We start from the raw sequence: 21,304 nt of genomic DNA on the forward strand, positions 1-21,304 counted from the left end.
TACAGTAAAATTGTCATCCCTACCAACTCGAAACTGTTGTGCCATGTGCTGTTAAATAGCTGTCCTGTTCCCGCCCAGAGGTGACTGCATTTCAGTGCAGGGTGAAGTGCTTTCTATAAAATGATTAGTCTCTCCAGTGTTCCTCAGTGCATCTAGTCCTTGTTTGTTTTGCATACTCTGCTGATTTTGAATATATCTGGTCTATGTTTTGATAGAGACAAAATCGGGCCAAAACAGTGAAAAAGAAAGCAGCGTCCATGCTAATAAATGTCATTTGCCAGCACTTTACCTTTCTTTGGCACCGTGCTAAATCTTGTATCAAGTGTAATGCAGGCTGCAATTGGCTTTACAATGTGAAGGGAAATGGAACCCCACTGCTTTTCTTGTAGCTCCAGGACATTTATCACAAGTGAGCGAGCAATTACAATGCAGTTAAACTCACTGTGGTAAATCTTGTTTTTAAAAAGGAAACTAACTTTGTTGTTGCAGCCTTGGCTTTGTGTCATTAGACTTGCGATCCTTGCTGTTGCACTGTCTTTCATAGGGCATGTATAAATAGCTAGCAATGCTGCTGTCATTAATTATAGATTATCCCCATGTATAATGGATGAACAATTTTAATAAAAGGATACGCTTTAATATTAATGGTCCTTTGTGTCCTGCATAGGGGACCCAATTTAAGGATTTTTTTTTTTTTTCAGTAAACCTGCGGACTGGAGCTGAGCAGAAAGTGGTGTTCATCACTGCCCGTGTCCACCCTGGAGAAACACCCTCTTCCTTTGTATGCCAAGGTGAGTGTCTGCAGAGTCGCCATGTGGAATAAAAACCCAGTGATGGAGGTGTCTCTCTCCCAGGCTCTCTTTTTCCTTGGCCTCTCCTCCTTTGAGCATCTCACGCCAGTGCACTGTGGCCCTAGTAGTGCTGTCTAATTATAAGAAACAGTCTACTTGTCTGAAGGCGTTGTTCTGAGGAGCAGAGCTTTTGGTGGCTGACATGCACAAAGCAGCACTACTAAAAATAGAAAGAAAATTGCCCAGCTCGTGTTTGCAAGGGGTTGGAATATGAGGATTCCAGGTAAAAATAATCCCAGTGTGTTTTCATGTAATTTCACTGGATAGGCTTAAAATATTTTAGTTTAGATGCCAAGGGATTGCAATGGGCCCCCAATATCGAATGCAATCCATGGGCTGGATTCTTGGCTAGTGTAAATCAATGGAGTTATGCTGATTTACTGTATTAGAATCATAGAATATCAGGGTTGGAAGGGACCTCAGGAGGTCATCTAGTCCAACCCCCTGCTCAAAACAGGACCAATCCCCAACTAAAGCATCCGAGCCAGGGCTTTGTCAAGCCTGACCTTAAAAATCTCAAAGGAAGGAGATTCTACCACCTCCTTAGGTAACGCATTCCAATGTTTCACCACCCTCATAGTGAAAAAGTTTTTCCTAATATCCAACCTAAACCTCCCCCACTGCAACTTGAGACTATTACTCCTCGTTCTGTCATCTGCTACCACTGAGAACAATCTAGATCCATCCTCTTTGGAACCCCCTTTCAGGTAGTTGAAAGCAGCTATCAAATCCCCCCTCACTCTTTTCTTCTGCAGACTAAACAATCCCAGTTCCCTCAGCCTCTCCTCATAAGTCATCTGTTCCAGTCCCCTAATCATTTTTGTTGCCCTCCGCTGGACACTTTCCAGTTTTTCCACATCCTTCTTGTAGTGTGGGACCCAAAACTGGACACAGTACTCCAAATGAGGCTTCACCAATGTCGAATAGAGGGGAATGATCATGTCCCTCGGTCTGCTGCCAATGCCCCTACTTATACAGCCCCAAATGCTGAGGAACTGGCCCTGTTTATCAAGCAAGTCCCATCAGTCACCGCTTACGCTGTGCTCATTATGTTGGCTGCTTACAATGCAGCAGATGGATTTGTGACTGGCCCTGTTGATTTGTAAAGGCCTTAATAAGAAACAACTGATATAGATTCAAGACGTTCTCCCTGTGTCCCTCATGGTGATGTCTCTCCTGCACCTCTCAAGGGAGCTATTGTTCCATAGGTTAGCAGATGTCGGAACTTTTTCCATAGTCCACTTGGATGTAGAGCTGCTTCTTCGACATCCACATCAATCTAACATTTCCACCTCAGGAGCCTCTTCTCTTTTAGCCACTGCTGGCCTCTGTGCTGGACCCCTCCCCGTGCTTAATGGTACTGATCTGTTTAGTTTGGCTAGTTAGGCTTCTGTGGTCTCCTCTACTCCACAGATGGATGGGGACAGAATCCTGGCGTCTGATGTGGAGAAAAGTGGAAAAGGGAAGTGGAGAGTACTATCTCTATTACACTTTTCCTTCCCTTTCTATACTTCTGAGGAACCCTCTCTCCAGGGGCTCCCTGACTGGAGACAACAGCTCACTGCAGCACCTTCCCTCCCACAACCCAGTGGAACCAATGTGGATAAATCAGGACTCACCCATTTTTTTTCCTGCTCTGCATTTCGAACCCCTCCTCTGTCAGGTGCATTCTGAGGGAACTGATTAGTAGAGATATGCACAACAGCTGTGCTGCCAGGAAGGCAGTCATGGAAACAGAATCCAAAGTGGAGGACCCTTGTCTTCATGCTGATCCTACACTTTCATGGATCCCATGAGATCTGCTAATCTGGGGACTGGACCCCTTCTGCAGGACTGTGTGGCAGGGCAGGTAATGCCCTTCACCTGCCAGAACAGTGCCTAAGACTCACTGAATGGAGGTTCAGAGGGTGTTCCCATATCCTATGCTGGAGTAGCCAATATAGGAGATTATAGGGCACTTGGTATTTATTAATTAGCGTGTATTTGTAACTGGATGCTGTATGACTTTGTTTGATGCTATGTGTAACTGTTTGTGTTGCCCCTGCTAGGTCTGGGCTGAGCCACGCTGCTAGGGGGATGCTTTATAAATATTGTTTTATTGTTGTGATGAAATACTATTAAACAGGAAAGGAGCAAAATGTACAGAAGAGGTGACAAATGTAGCCTGATGAAGGAACTAGATGGAAGTCATCTCTGATTGTGTTCCGGAAAGACTTTATGCTTTGGGAAGAAGAGTGGGAGTTGAGGGGCAGAGGGGGAGAAGAAAGCAAGCCAGTCTTGGAGAAACATATCAGAAGCTTGCTGTGACTGCCATTACAGTGCATGCTTGACTCGCTCAGCAGTGCAAGGATCTGAGCTGAGTGAACTCCACCATGCACTGAGCCACTCTGCTCAGTGCAAATGAAGTTGCCTTGGGTGTATAATTAGTGTCATAAGGAGTGATGGGAAATCACAGCTCCCCCCTCCCCTCCGGAAATGGAGTGCATTTCAAGTTCAGTTCGACATTGTTTCTGACATTGCCAAAAGTAAAATGAGGTATTAGCTTTAGCTTTGGAAATTTTTGTGGAAGAAATCGGATCCCTTGGTAGTTAAGCTCCTGGAGTGAGAGCGAAGTTATTTTCGAAATCTTGTTAGACATTTTGGCAGAGTTCGATATTTCAGTTTAATATCTGAATCCAAACCCAGTGCGTTCAGCACATGGCCGTTTTGCCTGGTTTACAAATTTCTCCTGGATGGTTTGCAGCGATTACACGTACAACCTGTAGCATGCAGATATGGCAGGCTAATCCCACAGATTAGATGGAGTGTGAATCTGGGTGCAGACATCATCTGATGTAGGGAGGGGCTGGGCTGTAGCTGCCAAGGCCTGAAGCAACAGCAAATGAAGGAAACAACCACCATTGAAAAGGAGTACTTGTGGCACCTTAGAGACTAACCAATTTATTTGAGCATGAGCTTTCGTGAGCTACAGCTCACTTCATCGGATGCATACCGTGGAAACTGCAGCAGACTTTATATACACACAGAGAATATGAAACAATACCTCCTCCCACCCCACTGTCTTTCTGGTAATAGCTTATCTAAAGTGATCATCAGGTTGGGCCATTTCCAGCACAAATCCAGGTTTTCTCACCCTCCACCCCCCCACACAAATTCACTCTCCTGCTGGTGATAGCCCATCCAAAGTGACAACTCTTTACACAGTGTGCATGATCATCAAGTTGGGCCATTTCCTGCACAAATCCAGGTTCTCTCACCCCCTCACCCCCCTCCCAAAAACCACACACACAAACTCACTATCCTGCTGGTAATAGCTCATCCAAAGTGACCATTCTCCCTACAATGTGCATGACAATCAAGGTGGGCCATTTCCAGCACAAATCCAGGTTTTCTCACACACCCCCCACCCCCATACACACACAAACTCACTCTCCTGCTGGTAATAGCTCATCCAAACTGACCACTCTCCAAGTTTAAATCCAAGTTAAACCTGAACATCTGGGGGGGGGGGTAGGAAAACACAAGAGGAAATAGGCTACCTTGCAGTTTCTACAAGCCATTACCCTATGATCCCACTGAGAGTTACCAAAAGCAACTACAGCATTTGCTCAAGAAACTTCCTGAAAAAGCACAAGATCAAATCCGCACAGACACACCCCTGGAACCCCGACCTGGGATATTCTATCTACTACCCAAGATCCATAAACCTGGAAATCCTGGGCGCCCCATCATCTCAGGCATTGGCACCCTGACAGCAGGATTGTCTGGCTATGTAGACTCCCTCCTCAGGCCCTACGCTACCAGCAGTCCCAGCTACCTTCGAGACACCACTGACTTCCTGAGGAAACTTCAATCCATTGGTGATCTTCCTGATAACACCATCCTGGCCACTATGGATGTAGAAGCCCTCTACACCAACATTCCACACAAAGATGGACTACAAGCCGTCAGGAACAGTATCCCCGATAATGTCACGGCTAACCTGGTGGCTGAACTTTGTGACTTTGTCCTTACCCATAACTATTTCACATTTGGGGACAATGTATACCTTCAGATCAGCGGCACTGCTATGGGTACCCGCATGGCCCCACAGTATGCCAACTTTTTTATGGCTGATTTAGAACAACGCTTCCTCAGCTCTCGTCCCCTAAAGCCCCTACTCTACTTGCGCTATATTGATGACATCTTCATCATCTGGACCCATGGAAAAGAAGCCCTTGAGGAATTCCACCAATGATTTCAACAATTTCCATCCCACCACCAACCTCAGCCTGGTCCAGTCCACACAAGAGATCCACTTCCTGGACACTACAGTGCTAATAAACAATGGTCACATAAACACCACCCTATACCGGAAACCTACTGACCGCTATTCCTACCTGCATGCCTCCAGCTTTCACCCTGACCTCACCACACGATCCATCGTCTACAGCCAAGCTCTGCGATACAACCGCATTTGCTCCAACCCCTCAGACAGAGACAAACACCTACAAGATCTCTGTCAAGCTTTCTTACAACTACAATACCCACCTGCAGAAGTAAAGAAACAGATTGATAGAGCCAGAAGAGTTCCCAGAAGTTACCTACTACAGGACAGGCCTAACAAAGAAAATAACAGAACGCCACTAGCGGTCACCTTCAGCCCCCAACTAAAACCCCTCCAACGCATTATTAAGGATCTACAACCTATCCTAAAGTATGACCCAACACTCTCACAAGTCTTGGGAGACAGGCCAGTCCTTGCCTACAGACAGCGAGAAACTGCTGAATTGGAATTCATTTGCAAATTGGATACTATTAATTTAGGCTTAAATAGAGACTGGGAGTGGCTAAGTCATTATGCAAGGTAGCCTATTTCCTCTTGTGTTTTCCTACCCCCCCCCCCCCCAGATGTTCAGGTTTAACTTGGATTTAAACTTGGAGAGTGGTCAGTTTGGATGAGCTATTACCAGCAGGAGAGTGAGTTTGTGTGTGTATGGGGGTGGGGGGTGTGTGAGAAAACCTGGATTTGTGCTGGAAATGGCCCACCTTGATTGTCATGCACATTGTAGGGAGAATGGTCACTTTGGATGAGCTATTACCAGCAGGATAGTGAGTTTGTGTGTGTGGTTTTTGGGAGGGGGGTGAGGGGGTGAGAGAACCTGGATTTGTGCTGGAAATGGCCCAACCTGATGATCACTTTAGATAAGCTATTACCAGAAGGACAGTGGGGTGGGAGGAGGTATTGTTTCATATTCTCTGTGTGTATATAAAGTCTGCTGCAGTTTCCACGGTATGCATCCGATGAAGTGAGCTGTAGCTCACGAAAGCTCATGCTCAAATAAATTGGTTAGTCTCTAAGGTGCCACAAGTACTCCTTTTCTTTTTGCGAATACAGACTAACACGGCTGTTACTCTGAAAACCACCATTGAGAGAGGGAGGTTGTACAGCCAATTTCCCTAAAACTGTTTGTTTTTGTTTCTCTCAGTCTTGGTTGTCTGATTTACTCAGAAACCCTCAGTTCAGTCTCCATGCCTTCACCTTCCTAATTCCTGCCTCCACTCCATTCATCTCCCTTCACACCCCTTTACTGTGTCCCAATGTAACCCAGGCCTGCTTGGGGTGCTGCTCTGTCCCCTCTAGTGGCACCTAGAGAGCCCAGCTAGAGATGGATGACTCTGCTACAGCCTTGGCTAAGAGCCAGGTGGTTTTTAGTTCAGGTATTAGAAGCACATACTCTAAGCTTCTAAGGTCCCAGGTTTGATCCCACCAGCCTACGACCAGGGTCTGTCAGCGTTACATAAGCTTCGTGACTAACTGCCCTTGTCTGCAGTAGAGAACTCTGGCGAAACAGTCTCTCCAGTGCTAGCACCATTGTTTGGGGATCCTTGACATGCCTCTGATGCCTTGTGGGTTTTTTTTTCCACCAGGTCACATTTAAATCTGGTCTGAGCACCAGTGAGAGTCCCAGTGTCAGAAAGACTTGGGCAGCTTGGGAGCTCAGAACATGTTTACCTGACACCAGAGCAGGACTGCCAGAAACTATCCAATTCACTAGGGCTAAGTCTACACAGCTCACAGCCATAAGCCTCCCAGCCCTACTTGCGGGGCTCAGCCTCGTGCTCTAAAATAGCTGTGTTGTCAGTGCTCGGGCTCTGAAGCCTTGCAAGGCTTTACCAAAATCCCCTGGCGTAGACACAACTTCTGTGTCTCCTGCTGTCAAAAGTGTGTCTTTACATGCTACCCTCACGCGCATGTTCCTTGCCTCCCTCCCCCACAATACTTTCTCCTTCAGATACGCTCCTCCCAGAAGGGTTTTGAAAACCCTCGTCCTGCCCGCCATCCAGAGCGGGAGTGAGGAAACGGAAAAGGAAAAACACATAAATGGAACTAACAAAGCGTGCCCTAAATATTCCTGCTCCTTTGGCTTGCCATCTGTGTGGCCTGTTTAGATTAGAAGCTCTTTGAGGCAGGGAGATTCTTTTTGTTGTCCTACTTTCCTTCAAAATGGCCACCATACTAGCACTATGGAAATAATGATTACGGCCTACTCAAAGGAGATTTGGTAACTTGGGTCAGGAGACTCCAGTATAAAGGATTTTTTTTTTTTTTTACTTCCGACCCTGAGGTGAAGTGAAAGTCAAGGGGGCACTATTATTAGTCTTGGCCCACTGTAACAGAAAGGATTAATCTGTCACTTTGGTAAGAGAATCCCAATGAGGCATACTTCTCCGTGTCTAGAAGGAAAATGGGACAATTCCTCGCCAGGTGTACATTCCTTTGCCTCCTAGAAATGGAGATCAGGTCGATGCAGCTTGAATTTACTGGAATATATCACTAAAACAATAATTTCATTTCATATTCTGGCACTTTGCATCCTGTAGTATCACAGGAAATCATGTTATTTCATGTCAGGTCCTAATATATCACTGTACGGCTCACTGCATGGGACAATGGCACAGGAGCTGATCCGTTGTATTCTACTGCATCTGAATTTTTTCTTGAGAAGCAAAGTCATTTCTTTCAAATGCGTACCATACTGGCTGTCAAGCAGCTAGACAGGCAAAATGGGCAGGAGGCAAGCACTGACCAGTAGCAATAGTGAGTAGTCTGGGAGCAGGGGATGTAGTAGTTTATAGGCAACTGGAATTAAATGGGGATATTTGCCTCTTGCAAGTTGAGTCCATCAGCTAGTAGTCAAACCAAGGGCAGATCTAACACGCTAGGAGCCCTATGTATCACTCTGATGGCACAATGGATAGTTAGAAGTGAATCTAAGGGACTCCAAATTAATCTAATTTACATCTTCTACTGACCTCTCAATAGATTATTCCTGCCTATTTCTGTAGGGTTCTTTTTCAGTGCTTGCCACTGTAGTGTACAAGTGTGCTATGTTACAAAGTGTACAGACAAGGATCTCTCTCTGGCCTGAAGAACTTCTGTTTTCTTGTTCGTTACGGTGGGAGGTTTATGTCAAAGACAGCTAGGCTGCTTCAGTGAGACTCCCACCCACTTACTGACGTACACCTCCTTCCCCATCCTTTCTGAATTTCCCCTAGTGAGTCTAAGGAAGTCCAGAACTGGTGTGATTTATATGCCAAGGGACAGGCAGAGAGGGCTGTAGCATGAAAGGCAACTAACAGGAGAGTTTAATCCACACCGTGTTACATCCTCCCCTTCTTTGGCATGTAAAATACTCTCTCACAGACAAGTAACTTATACCACCCTTCCCCATCATCTCTGAACGTGGCCCTGTGCATGCATCCGATACATTACCCACAGAGGAGACCTGAGCCAGGATCTTTGTAGTCTGTTTCCCGCGGCTCCACAAAGGGAGCCAAAAACGGTTCCTGCTGCTGGCTGAGCTGGTACAAAACGATACAAATTCTTTTTCAGCTGAAAGTTGCTTTGTGCTGATGCTGCTACAACAGCTCCCTTTAAAAGCTTTTTTTTTTTGGTAAGCAAGGGCCCTTACTCCTGCAAATGTCATCAAATATCCTGGGCTTGGATGTCATCCCTCTGTTTCCTGGGCAAATACTAGCAGCCCAGCCAGACCTCCCAAGAATCCATCAAGTAGTTCATCCAGCCACCCATCCAACGAACGACAACAAATGCTTTAATAATGTCACAGTTGCTGCAGCTGCCAGGATACTAACCCTGAGCTTACTTCCTAAAAATAAAAAGAAGAATCTTGAATGACCTCTTCAGATTTATGAAGAATCTTTTGTGTCTCTCCCCCCCCCGACCTCTTTATAAAAACTAAAACAGTACTTTAGGATATGTGGGGTTTTTGTAAACCTTTCCTTTAATGCTTAATAACCTATACAGTACATCTAAGTGTGTATACCTGCCTTATCACTCAAGGAAAAACAATGCCATAAATCTTTGGTTGCTAGGCTTGTCAGAATTGTTGCTGTTGGGTGGGTGGGCGGGTGAGGAGTAGGTTGGAAGGTAGGCGTCTGTATTATTTTCCTGTATTATTATGTGTGTGTATTTTTACACCGTTTTCAGTCTGTTCTTCTGCGGGTGCTGGGTTTCACAGGCCCTTTTCGGCTCAGCTGGAGCCAATGCTGCTCAGTGAGGATCTAGCAGCAGGGAGATCAATGGAGTTAGTGCTCCCCTTATAGGCTGAATTCATCGCTCGTGCTGGTGTCTCTCACAACTGGATTTGCTTCCTTCTCCTTGTGAAATGACACAAGAATTGATCATTTCTCCGACAAGTGATTTTTGGAATCTGTTCTTACCCCCGCAAAAAATTAACTTAAAGAAAAGAGTCAGTATTTTCCACATTTGCTCCTCGGGGCAAATAACTCATTGGCTCTCACTGATATGAATTCTTATGGTGAAATAATACCAAAAGAGGACATATTATCCATCCAAAAGCCACCCCCAGAACCTTTACAGTGGCTCAGATGTCACCTGATATCTGGTTGTGTGCTGAGGGAGTTTTGTGTCACATTCCAAGAATTGTGTTTGTATTGTGTTTGGAGTCTTGATTTTTCTTTTCTTTGGGAGAAAGAGGGCATCACATGGGTGTTCATGTAGATGGAGAGTGGCACTGGTCCCGTGATGGTCAGCATGGTAAAGTCCATGCTTTATGCCTTATTTTTTGCACCAGTTTTTGTGTGTAGTCTTCGCATATTTTAGCAATGTACATATATGCATAGCTTCCTCCTCGCCTTAGTGTGTTTTGTTAGCAGGTATCTGGTCGGGTTCAGTGCATCATCTAATGCTAAAGGGCTTCTGACTCTTCAAATTTTAATGGCACATAAATGAGGTTTCAAGCCTTGTAAATTACAGCTTGCAGAGGCGTTGCACTGAATCACTAAATCTCCCTAAGCAGCTTCCCTTGTTTGCTTCCTTTGTTAGGCATTTGCCAGTATGGCACCCACCACAAAGTCTGACTCCAAAAAAAATGAAAATCTGCGCCCTGAGCTTCTGGCTTGAATATACTCTGCCAGGCTGGGATCCAGCTCCCTCAGAAGATGCAGTGCAAGAGGGTAGGGAGGCGCAGATCTCATCTTGAGCTCACCACAGTTTGACCTTGAGCTGACATTGAAATGTACAATCTGAAAGGGGCACAGCCGCTCCGAGGCAGCGAGCTGAAGAAAAACAGACACTGTTATCCACACAAGAAGTGGAGCCAAAATGGCTTTTAGATCATTATTTAGGCGACTGCACCCTCACTATACCAAGTTTGGTCAAGTGGCATGAAATGAGAATCTGGGCTATGAAAGGCATGGGTTTTGTTAACATTTTTATGTCTTTATTTTGAGCTAGTATCCTCTTGCCATCACGGTTGAGAAAAAAATAGGAATGTTTCTAATAAAAAGTTGATGTGGAATTTATAGAGGGTTGGAGGGTCATGGACTAACTTCTGTAAGAGAGATGTCTTCCTGCCAGTCTCCTTCTCGGGGTTTGTTGTACAGCAGTTCACTCAGCTGGCTGAGAGTTGAACTTTCCCTCTACGGGATGAAGGTGCTCTCTCTTTCCATCCAAATGATTCTGGGTATTTTATTCCCAGAGAGATTCCAAGATGGTGGCAGTTTTCCAGTTCATTTCACAGAGACATTACCTTAGAACTTACACGTGGGGAACTGATCCCCATGGGAACAAATAAGACAGCAGAATGCCATTGCACTGCAACCAGCGGAATTATTTTCCCATGTAACTTATCCTTAGGAAAAAATAGCACCACATGTGACAAGATGGAAATCTGGCAACTTTTGAGTCTTGCTGTTCGTGTTTAAAATTTCTTCCGACAATTCCTGCCTACATTTAGCACACTTAAAAAGCAAGAAGGGCTGCATTCTCATTAAACAGCTGCTCCTCCCCCCAGTTAACAGAAAACTCTGAACTCTAAGGCAGAAAGTGACATTACCAACAAGAGGGGAAGGTATGTTTTTGAAGTGCAAGAGCAAATATGACTAAGGAGGCCTTTTCTTCCAGAAAGAAACTTTTTGAAATATAATGCTTTCTAGGAACTATTTTTTCACACAACGCACAGTCAACCTGTGGAACTCCTTGACAGAGGATGTTGTGAAGGCCAAGAAGGGTTCAAAAAAGTAGGGTTCAAAAAAGAACTAGCTAATTCATGGAGGATAGATCCATCAATGGCTATTAGCTAGGATGGGCAGGGATGGTGTCCCTAGCCTTTGTTTGCCATATGCTGGGAATGGGCAACAGGGGATGGATCACTTGATGGTTACCTGTTCTGTTCACTCCCTCTGAAGCGCCTGGCATTGGCCACTGTCAGAGGACAGGATCCTGGGCTAGATGGACCTTTGGTCTGACCCAGTGTTTCTGTTCTTATATTCTTTGTGAGGCTGTCCCCCACCTCGATCCTTCCCAGCTGAGAAGCAAAATCTCTCAGTGAAATGTAACAGAGAAGTGTACAGATTTCTTTACAGGATTTTAAACCACTCAGTATTTTAACTGCAACAGAATGAATATTGAACAAAATACTGAGCCTAGAAAGGGCCTATTATAGTAGCCCCAATACCTTCAGAACTTTTCAAGGCCCTGTTTGCTGCCCTTCATATTATGTTTAATTTATGTTTGGATGAATGCCTGGATTTGAATCAATTCTAACCCAGTTCTAGGTATTTTATGCATGTAGTACTCAATATAATAGCAAACCAAATCTCCATCACTTAGTAGGGTGATCATCCGTCCCGTTTTTAAAGGGACAGTCCCATTTTTTGGGACTTTTTCTTATACAGGCGCCTATTAACCCCCTACCCCATCCCCTGTCCTGTTTTTTCACAGTTGCTATCTGGTAACCCTATCACTTGACCATCTTTTCTGCCCCAGAATTAGTCTTACCTGTATAGTGTGCACAACTACATGCATGCCATTTGCACTCCTCCCTGCTCATGCCAACGGATTCTCAATGTTCCCCCAGAATTAGGTACTGTTCCTTCAGGAACCAACCTCTGCTGCAGACATAGTTGCAGGAGTTTCCATTTCTTCCTTGCAATGAGGCTGAGTTACAATGTTCCGAGCTGGATCTAAATTCAGTGGGTCCTCATGCAGGCTTCACAAATGTTCTTGCTAAGCCCTTTGTCTCCAGGGAAGGAGGAGGGGTAGCTCTGTGCTGTTGAGCAAGCTACCAGTGAGCGAAGGGAAAAGTGATTTAGCTGAACATGCAAATGTTGACTTCATGGCCCCTTGACCTACCTGCCCCTTTAGGGGTGACTTGCGTAGCAGGGTCAGAAGGAGCATAGAATCATAGAATATCAGGGTTGGAAGGGACCTCAGGAGGTCATCTAGTCCAACCCCCTGCTCAGAGCAGGACCAATCCCCAATTAAATCATCCCAGCCAGGGCTTTGTCAAGCCTGACCTTAAAAACTTCTAAGGAAGGAGATTCCACCACCTTCCTAGAATACGCATTCCAGTGTTTCACCACCCTCCTAGTGAAAAAGTTTTTCCTAATATCCAACCTAAACCTCCCCCACTGCAACTTGAGATCATTACTCCTTGTTCTGTCCTCTTCTACCACTGAGAATAGTCTAGAACCATCCTCTCTGGAACCACCTCTCAGGTAGTTGAAAGCAGCTATCAAATCCCCCCTCATTCTTCTCTTCTGAAGACTAAACAATCCCAGTTCCCTCAGCCTCTCCTCATAAGTCATGTGTTCCAGACCCCTAATCATTTTTGTTGCCCTTCGCTGGACTCTCTCCAATTTATCCACATCCTTCTTGTAGTGTGGGGCCCAAAACTGGACACAGTACTCCAGATGAGGCCTCACCAATGTCGAATAGAGGGGAATGATCACGTCCCTCGATCTGCTCGCTATGCCCCTACTTTTACATCCCAAAATGCTATTGGCCTTCTTGGCAACAAGGGCACACTGTTGACTCATATCCAGCTTCTCGTCCACTGTCACCCCTAGGTCCTTTTCCGCAGAACTGCTGCCTAGCCATTCGGTCCCTAGTCTGTAGCTGTGCATTGGGTTCTTCCGTCCTAAGTGCAGGACGCTGCACTTATCCTTATTGAACCTCATCAGATTTCTTTTGGCCCAATCCTCCAATTTGTCTAGGTCCCTCTGTATCCTATCCCTACCCTCCAGCGTATCTACCACTCCTCCCAGTTTAGTATCATCCGCAAATTTGCTGAGAGTGCAATCCACACCATCCTCCAGATCATTTATGAAGATATTGAACAAAACCAGCCCCAGGACCGACCCCTGGGGCACTCCACTTGACACCAGCTGCCAACTAGACATGGAGCCATTGATCACTACCCGTTGAGCTCGACAATCTAGCCAACTTTCTACCCACCTTATAGTGCATTCATCCAGCCCATACTTCTTTAACTTGCTGACAAGAATACTGTGGGAGACTGTGTCAAAAGCTTTGCTAAAGTCAAGAAACAATACATCCACTGCTTTCCCTTCATCCACAGAACCAGTAATCTCATCATAGAAGGCGATTAGATTAGTCAGGCATGACCTTCCCTTGGTGAATCCATGCTGACTGTTCCTGATCACTTTCCTCTCATGTAAGTGCTTCAGGATTGATTCTTTGAGGACCTGTTCCATGATTTTTCCGGGGACTGAGGTGAGACTGACTGGCCTGTAGTTCCCAGGATCCTCCTTCTTCCCTTTTTTAAAGATTGGCACTACATTAGCCTTTTTCCAGTCATCTGGGACTTCCCCCGTTCACCACGAGTTTTCAAAGATAATGACCAATGGCTCTGCAATCACAGCCGCCAATTCCTTTAGCACTCTCGGATGCAACTCGTCCAGCCCCATGGACTTGTGCACGACCAGCTTTTCTAAATAGTCCCTAACCACCTCTTTCTCCACAGAGGGCTGGCCATCTAGTCCCCATGTTGTGATGCCCAGCGCAGCAGTCTGGGAGCTGTCCTTGTTAGTGAAGACAGAGGCAAAAAAAGCATTGAGCACATTAGCTTTTTCCACATCCTCTGTCACTAGGTTGCCTCCCTCATTCAGGAATGGGCCCACACTTTCCTTGGCTTTCTTCTTGTTGCCAACATACCTGAAGAAACCCTTCTTGTTACTCTTGACATCTCTTGCTAGCTGCAGCTCCAGGTGCGATTTGGCCCTCCTGATTTCATTCCTACATGACCGAGCAATATTTTTATACTCTTCCCTGGTCATATGTCCAACCTTCCACTTCTTGTGAGCTTCTTTTTTATGTTTAAGATCCGCTAGGATTTCACCGTTAAGCCATGCTGGTCGCCTGCCATATTTACTATTCTTTCGACTCATCGGGATGGTTTGTCCCTGTAACCTCAACAGGGATTCCTTGAAATACAGCCAGCTCTCCTGGACTCCTTTCCCCTTCATGTTAGTCCCCCAGGGGATCCTACCCATCCGTTCCCTGAGGGAGTTGAAGTCTGCTTTCCTGAAGTCCAGGATCCGTATCCTGCTGCTTACCTTTCTTCCCTGTGTCAGGATCCTGAACTCAACCAACTCATGGTCACTGCCTCCCAGATTCCTGTTCACTTTTGCTTCCCCCACTAATTCTTCCCTGTTTGTGAGCAGCAGGTCAAGAAAAGCTCCCCCCCAGTTGGCTCGTCTAGCACTTGCACCAGGAAATTGTCCCCTACGCTATCCAAAAACTTCCTGGATTGTCTATGCACCGCTGTATTGCTCTCCCAGCAGATATCAGGAAAATTAAAGTCACCCATGAGAACCAGGGCGTGCGATCTAGTAGCTTCTGCGAGTTGCCGGAAGAAAGCCTCATCCACCTCATCCCCCTGGTCCGGTGGTCTATAGCAGACTCCCACCACTACATCACTCTTGTTGCTCACACTTCTAAACTTAATCCAGAGACACTCAGGTTTTTCTGCAGTTTCGTACCGGAGCTCTGAGCAGTCATACTGCTCCCTTACATACAGTGCTACTCCCCCACCTTTTCTGCCCTGCCTGTCCTTCCTGAACAGTTTATAACCATCCATGACAGTACTCCAGTCATGTGAGTTATCCCACCAAGTCTCTGTTATTCCAATCACGTCATAATTCCTTGACATCACCAGGACCTCCAGTTCTCCCTGCTTGTTTCCAAGGCTTTGTGCATTCGTATATAAGCACTTGAGATAACCTGCTGATCGCCCCTCATTCTCAGTATGAGGCAGGAGCCCTCCCCTCACAGACGTTCCTGCCTGTGCTTCCTCCCGGTATCCCGCTTTCCCACTTACCTCAGGGCTTTGGTCTCCTTCTCCCCGTGAACCTAGTTTAAAGCCCTCCTCACTAGGTTAGCCAGCCTGCTCGCAAAGATGCTCTTCTCTCTCTTCATTAGGTGGAGCTCGTCTCTGCCTAGCACTCCTCCTTCATGGAACACCATCCCATGGTCAAAGAATCCAAAGCCTTCTCTCCGACACCACCTGCGTAGCCATTCGTTGACTTCCACGATTCGACGGTCCCTGCCCCGGCCTTTTCCTTCCACGGGGAGGATGGACGAGAACACCACTTGCGCCTCAAACTCCTTTATCCTTCTTCCCAGAGCCACGTAGTCTGCAGTGATCCGCTCAAGGTCATTCTTGGCAGTATCATTAGTGCCCACGTGGAGAAGCAGGAAGGGGTAGCGATCCGAGGGCTTGATGAGTCTCGGCAGTCTCTCCGTCACATCGCGAATCTTAGCCCCTGGCAAGCAGCAGACTTCTCTGTTTTCCCGGTCAGGGTGGCAGATAGATGACTCAGTCCCCCGGAGGAGAGAGTGCCCGACCACCACCACCCGCCTCCTTCTCTTGGGAGTGGTGGTCGTGGAACCCCCATCTCAGGACAGTGCATCTCATGCCTTCCAACCAGCAGAGTCTCCTTCTGCTTTCTCCCCCCAGACATATCATCTGGTCCACTCTCCGCAAAGGTACCTGTGGAGAGAACATGAAAGCAGTTAGTTACTTGTGTCTGCATTGCTGGAACCCGGACATTCCCCCTTCTTCTTCTGGAGGTCACATGTTGCCAAGCTTCTTCACTGGCCTCTTGGCTCCGCTGTGCAACCTGCTCTAAATCTTTAGAGCTTTGTGCCCGTAGAAGCATATCCTGACTTTTGTCCAGAAAATCCTCAGTTTCTCATATGCAACGCAGGGTCGTTATCTGTTGCTCCAGACCTTCAATCTTCTCTTCCAATATAGAGACCAGCTTGCACTTTGTACAGACAAAGTCGCTTCTGTCCTGTGGAAGAAAGACAAACATGGCACATCCAGTGCAGGTCACAACAGCTGAACCCCCCCCCCTCCACTTTCCATATCACCTTCCTACTATGAGCTTCCTCAGAGAAGTTGGCAAGATGTAAGCCTCACTGGGCTCACTCCAGGCGAACTCCCAGGCAAACTCCTGCTGTGTGCTGCTCTGCTGTTCCCCGCTGCTCAGCTGGTTCACCGCCGCTCAGCTGGTTCGCGAAGCTCTGGCTATTTTTAAACAGCCAGGCTTCCCTGAAAGAAACAGTTTCAGAGCAGTCCTAGGGCTCAGGAGTTCAGGGAGTGTGATTATACCTTATGCGTTTGCCAGCCACAAACAGGGTGGCTTCTTCCCCTACAAGGTGATCGGGTATGATGTGTCTCTTTAAAATGGCTGCAGTACACAAATATGTTAAAAATGGCCATTTTGGCCACCATGTGGTGCTGGAGTGGGTGAATTCTGCCTGACACATTCATCTGATTTTCCAAGTCAGTTCACTTTGCCCTGAAGTCCATGTTGGGTGATTGATTAAAGGAGAAGCCAATATGTCTGACTTTATATTTGTCACTGACCAGTTAACTGCAATCCAAGGAAAGGCTCTTTGTTTCCTTCCAAAGAATGCTTTTTTTTTTTTTAAGTGAAGAATCCAAAATTCAGGATTAGTCTAAGCAACCCCCCCATCCTCTCCCTAAGTTGCTTCTCCATTTATTTTTTATTCTTTCATCTGTGTACAGCAGCAGCTCAGATGTTGGGATTCATACTGAATTCTAAAACAGATCAATTTTTCCCACTTATAAGCAAATCTAGCAAATTGGCGTGACCCAAGCTGGCAAGGGGTGAGGGGACCCTGGCTAAGAGGATAGACTTATTGTGGATTTGGATTACATTTTGGAGAATACTGTAGTTTTGCAGTGGATTAGAAAGGACCCATGGGGAGAAAGAACTAAATTAATTATTTTCCTACCTGCAGCCTGCAAGCTGTAATCTCAAAATGATGGTATCAGTGCATCAGGGTAAAGGAGTAAATTCAGCTTGAGGGAGTCTTATGCAGTTGCCTGACCTAATTTTGTCCTAAATAAATGCTCACAGAAGTGCAGATACTGTGTCTTTTGCTGTGGTCCAATGATGCTAACATAGGGGGTTCACTTAAAGCAGCATTTCAGATGGCCAGTGGCAGATGGCTTTATAAACCTAGGTACTGACCAGCCATATAAACCCATGCGGCTACCTCAGCTCCATCATCCCTGCTAGCTCGAAGAAATGGGAAGCAATATCTTATACTCTAGAAGTGACTTTTAGACTAGAAAAAGGGGACACAATTGAACATGCATCGGTGTTAATCATGCTATTCATCTTCAGACCCCTGGGGAGGGAGGCAGTGGCTGACACTTATGTCATAACTTAGCACTTAAAAGCAGAAAGGGTTCATGATGGATATGAGATGAATTCATGTTCCCTTTTTCTAGAGGTTCAGGAAACCTACTGATGGTCCGAAACAGGCAAAGACAACCTCACAATGAGCTGTAGAACACTTTCAAAGATGCTAGGCTGCATTCATCCTTCTCATGAAGAGAACTGGCTATTTGTTTTGTTTGTTAAAGTGCATAGCTCCTAAGCTTTAATAGAAAGGGAGAGACACTCGCCTTTACTTCTCAAAGCAGAATGAAAACCATTATTGTGTGTTCCCCATAAATCTCTTGGCTGGGATTGCACTGTGAAGTATCCCACAAAAGAAAGGTTGTTCTGTGAATAATAAGTAAGTGTGTGTGTGTGTGTGTGTGTGTGTGTGTTACACATCATTAGAGCAACAGAGAAGGAGGCTACTCTAAGATGTTGTTAATGGAAAAGGAGCTTCTTCCAAAGTCCCATTATAAAGTTTGACATTAGTCCTAGCAAGACACCAGAAGCTTTGAATCTAGCCACTGTACTGATCTGACAAGACATTGAATTAGTTTACTGAGCTTGAGATGTTCTGGAACAAGGTTTAAATGTCTCCCTCTACACAGTGACGTACATTTATTACCAGGTTTGCTTTAATCGGTTAATTATTTGAACAGTTTTGTGCGAATGCTTACAGCAGACTGTTTGACTATCTCTGGTTTAACTTTTACAATAATCAGACAGGTGAAAAAGTCCTTTAGTCCCTCAATCATGTGACTGGAGGAAAGTTTCACTGTAATATGCATCAGGCAACATTGCCCAGGCCCTTTACCAATTCAGGTCTCTATAAAAAGGTTTTTGGTTTAGCCCTCAAATCTTGTTTGCTGACCCATATTCACCTACACCATGCCTTTTCCCCAAAGATTGTTCACAGCCCTGAATACAGCCACCTCTCAGGTGAAGTGCACCATCTTTATAACAGCTCACGAGTACCCAACTCTCTTGGGTAAGGAATGGAGCAAATACAGTATCCAGCTGAACTGCAGAGAGATGTTTAGGTAGCTAGAGCTTATTTTTCCAAATCAGAATTTGACCAGAGCACTGATGTTAGTAATCACCACGTCTGCAAAAAGCACGGTAGAATCTTCATTAGTGCAAGCAATCGGGGTATTGGCTTTAGGTCTCATTTGCATTGCAGCATAGCATGGTTTGTAGTGAGAGAAGAATGCACCACTTCCCACGCACCTGATATTTCAGTCAAGGCCTTTTATCCAAGTGCAATAATCCTACTGAACTAATGAGATTTGCCAGGATCTTCCAGGTGCTGTGGAAGCATGACATGTACTGGGTTAATTATTTTGAATCTCAGACAGTTTTTAAACTTTATCTTTTAAAAAAGCTGTTTCTATTCATCTTCAGTAGTTTCCCAGATTTTCACCCGCAACTGATACTAATCTTGCTGGTCTATAGTTTCCAGCTTTGTCTCTTGACCCTTTGTTCTTTGCCTGCCCTGGCTCAGTTCAGATGAATTGATTTGTTTTTTCCATTTTGTTTTCAGTTCTTTTGTCTCTGAATTGTCCTCCACTAGCCTGCCTGCTCTCACTGGATCACCGTACCAGATGCTCAAAGAAGCCAGCAGTTATGTGTGACTAGGACTTGGTCACTTGGGTGAAATTCCACTAGCGGCCCAGTACAGATTTGTCACCTGGTTTATATGTATTTGGTACGGTGTATTGCATACAGGTTTAGAATGTATAGAAGCTATGTTTTGTTGGTTTGTGCATCATAGAGAGGGAAGGCCCTAAAACTCATTTGGGGCTGGTGGTGAGGAGCATTTCCATAGCAACCTGTCCTCCTAAGCCAGGAGCCTGCAGAAGTGCTGTACTCTCTTAATGCAATCATGTCTCTGTGAGTCTCGGGGGTGGAATAGCATACCAGAGCAGGAGAGTGACAGCTGGGTCAGCCTTACCTGCCATGCTTCCCTGAACTACCAGCAAATCCCGGCATGATGGCTAATGCTGATCAAACAGCCATGAAATCCCTTCCTGGTATGTATTCCAGGCAGCAAACCACAGATGCTGGAGCACAGTCCAAGTCAGCCTGGCTCTTTTAGGAGCAAAGTTTGCAGTGTGAGGATGAGCCCTGATCTCTGATTGCCTCCAAGTCTCTGCGATTTCCCGAAAGCTTCCCTTTGAAGGAAGTATTTGGATAAAAAGTTCACATGGTGAAGGTCATAGAATTCCCTGCATGCTTTTCTCCTTCCTCAGCGGCTTACCCCAAGAAAACAAAATGTGGCCCTAAAGTAGGACAATTTCTGAAATATATGTAATATGCTTCTAAAATGTGTGGGGCATCCACCTCCAGTGCTGTTTACATGCAGGATAATAACCTACAACTTTGCCAGCTCATGAAGTTACTCATTTGTACTTGGATACTGGAGGTGCCAGGCTGAGTCTCTACTGCTGATCTACATGGAGGGAAATTGCATATTGGAGATTGCCGAAAAAGAAAAATGTTAGTTTTTTGTGAATTTTTTTTAATTCAAAATCATTTGCGTTCCAAAACTTTTATAAAAGAACCATTTTTTGTTTGTTTGACATTTTCCATGAATCAAATATATTTTTTTTTGGTAGTCTAGCTTTTTCCCCTTTTTTCTCCCCCCCCTTCACTTTATGTTTTCTTTTTCATTTTGACCCTAAAAAGGGGAAATAAGAAAATGGGTGTGGAAGGGCACAAGAAAAACTGAAAAAATACTCATTTTGCTGAAAAACCGGAATATTTTGCAAAAAACAAGTCCTTTTTGAAAATTTTCATTGTGACAAAAAATCACTAGAAAAATTTCAGCCACTTGTGTTACATAAAAGTAAATGTTACCAACCTCCCAATCTTCATGATAAATGTAATTAGAAGCCTGGAGTCTTCTGCTAATCCACAGAGCAGGTAGAGCGTAGACAATAACAGTGCAAGCTTTCTGCATTCACCATCCCAACTGCCCCCCAATGTACCCCATCTCTCACCTGAGGGGCCCATCTCTGACCGTGAGAGTTGAGTTCAGTCTGCGGGGCTGTTCAGTCCCCGCTCCTGAGAAGGCTAACCTCTTTAATCGCAAACTTTATTCACTGATCGCTGTTCTGCCTGAACACCCCACAGACTTTAATGATGTTAACCTCACTGACTTCTCATTTGAAAGACAGCAAGTGAAGCTAATACGTTGAGTGATTTGCCCAATGTCAGATAGAGAGTCGGAGGCAGAGTCAGGAGCAGAACCAAGGAGATGCCCATACCAGGGCCTCTTCCACAAGGCCATTTTTGCCAAGGTGCCAATAGTGGCAATATTTTTATGGTGGGAACTTGTATTCTTTTGGAATTGAACTACCACCAACTCATTTTGTGAGACCACCAAACAGGTGCTGGATGCTGGACTACACTGGATGCAGCACCAG

General features: G+C 45.5%; 1 protein-coding gene across 2 annotated transcripts in view; it reads left to right on the forward strand.

Moving 5' to 3' along the window:
- The window catches only part of BEND5 (BEN domain containing 5), a 1,404,194-nt gene that overhangs the window by 1,089,017 nt on the left and 293,873 nt on the right, over positions 1–21,304 (forward strand). For both annotated transcript variants that reach the window (XM_048861237.2, XM_075131860.1), the window contains exon 7: positions 702–791. In XM_048861237.2, the coding sequence (XP_048717194.1) occupies positions 702–791 (90 nt within the window). The remainder of the gene's footprint in view (positions 1–701; positions 792–21,304) is intronic.

The sequence above is a fragment of the Caretta caretta genome, chromosome 8 (assembly GCF_965140235.1).
Source record: "Caretta caretta isolate rCarCar2 chromosome 8, rCarCar1.hap1, whole genome shotgun sequence".
NCBI lineage: Eukaryota > Metazoa > Chordata > Testudines > Cheloniidae > Caretta > Caretta caretta.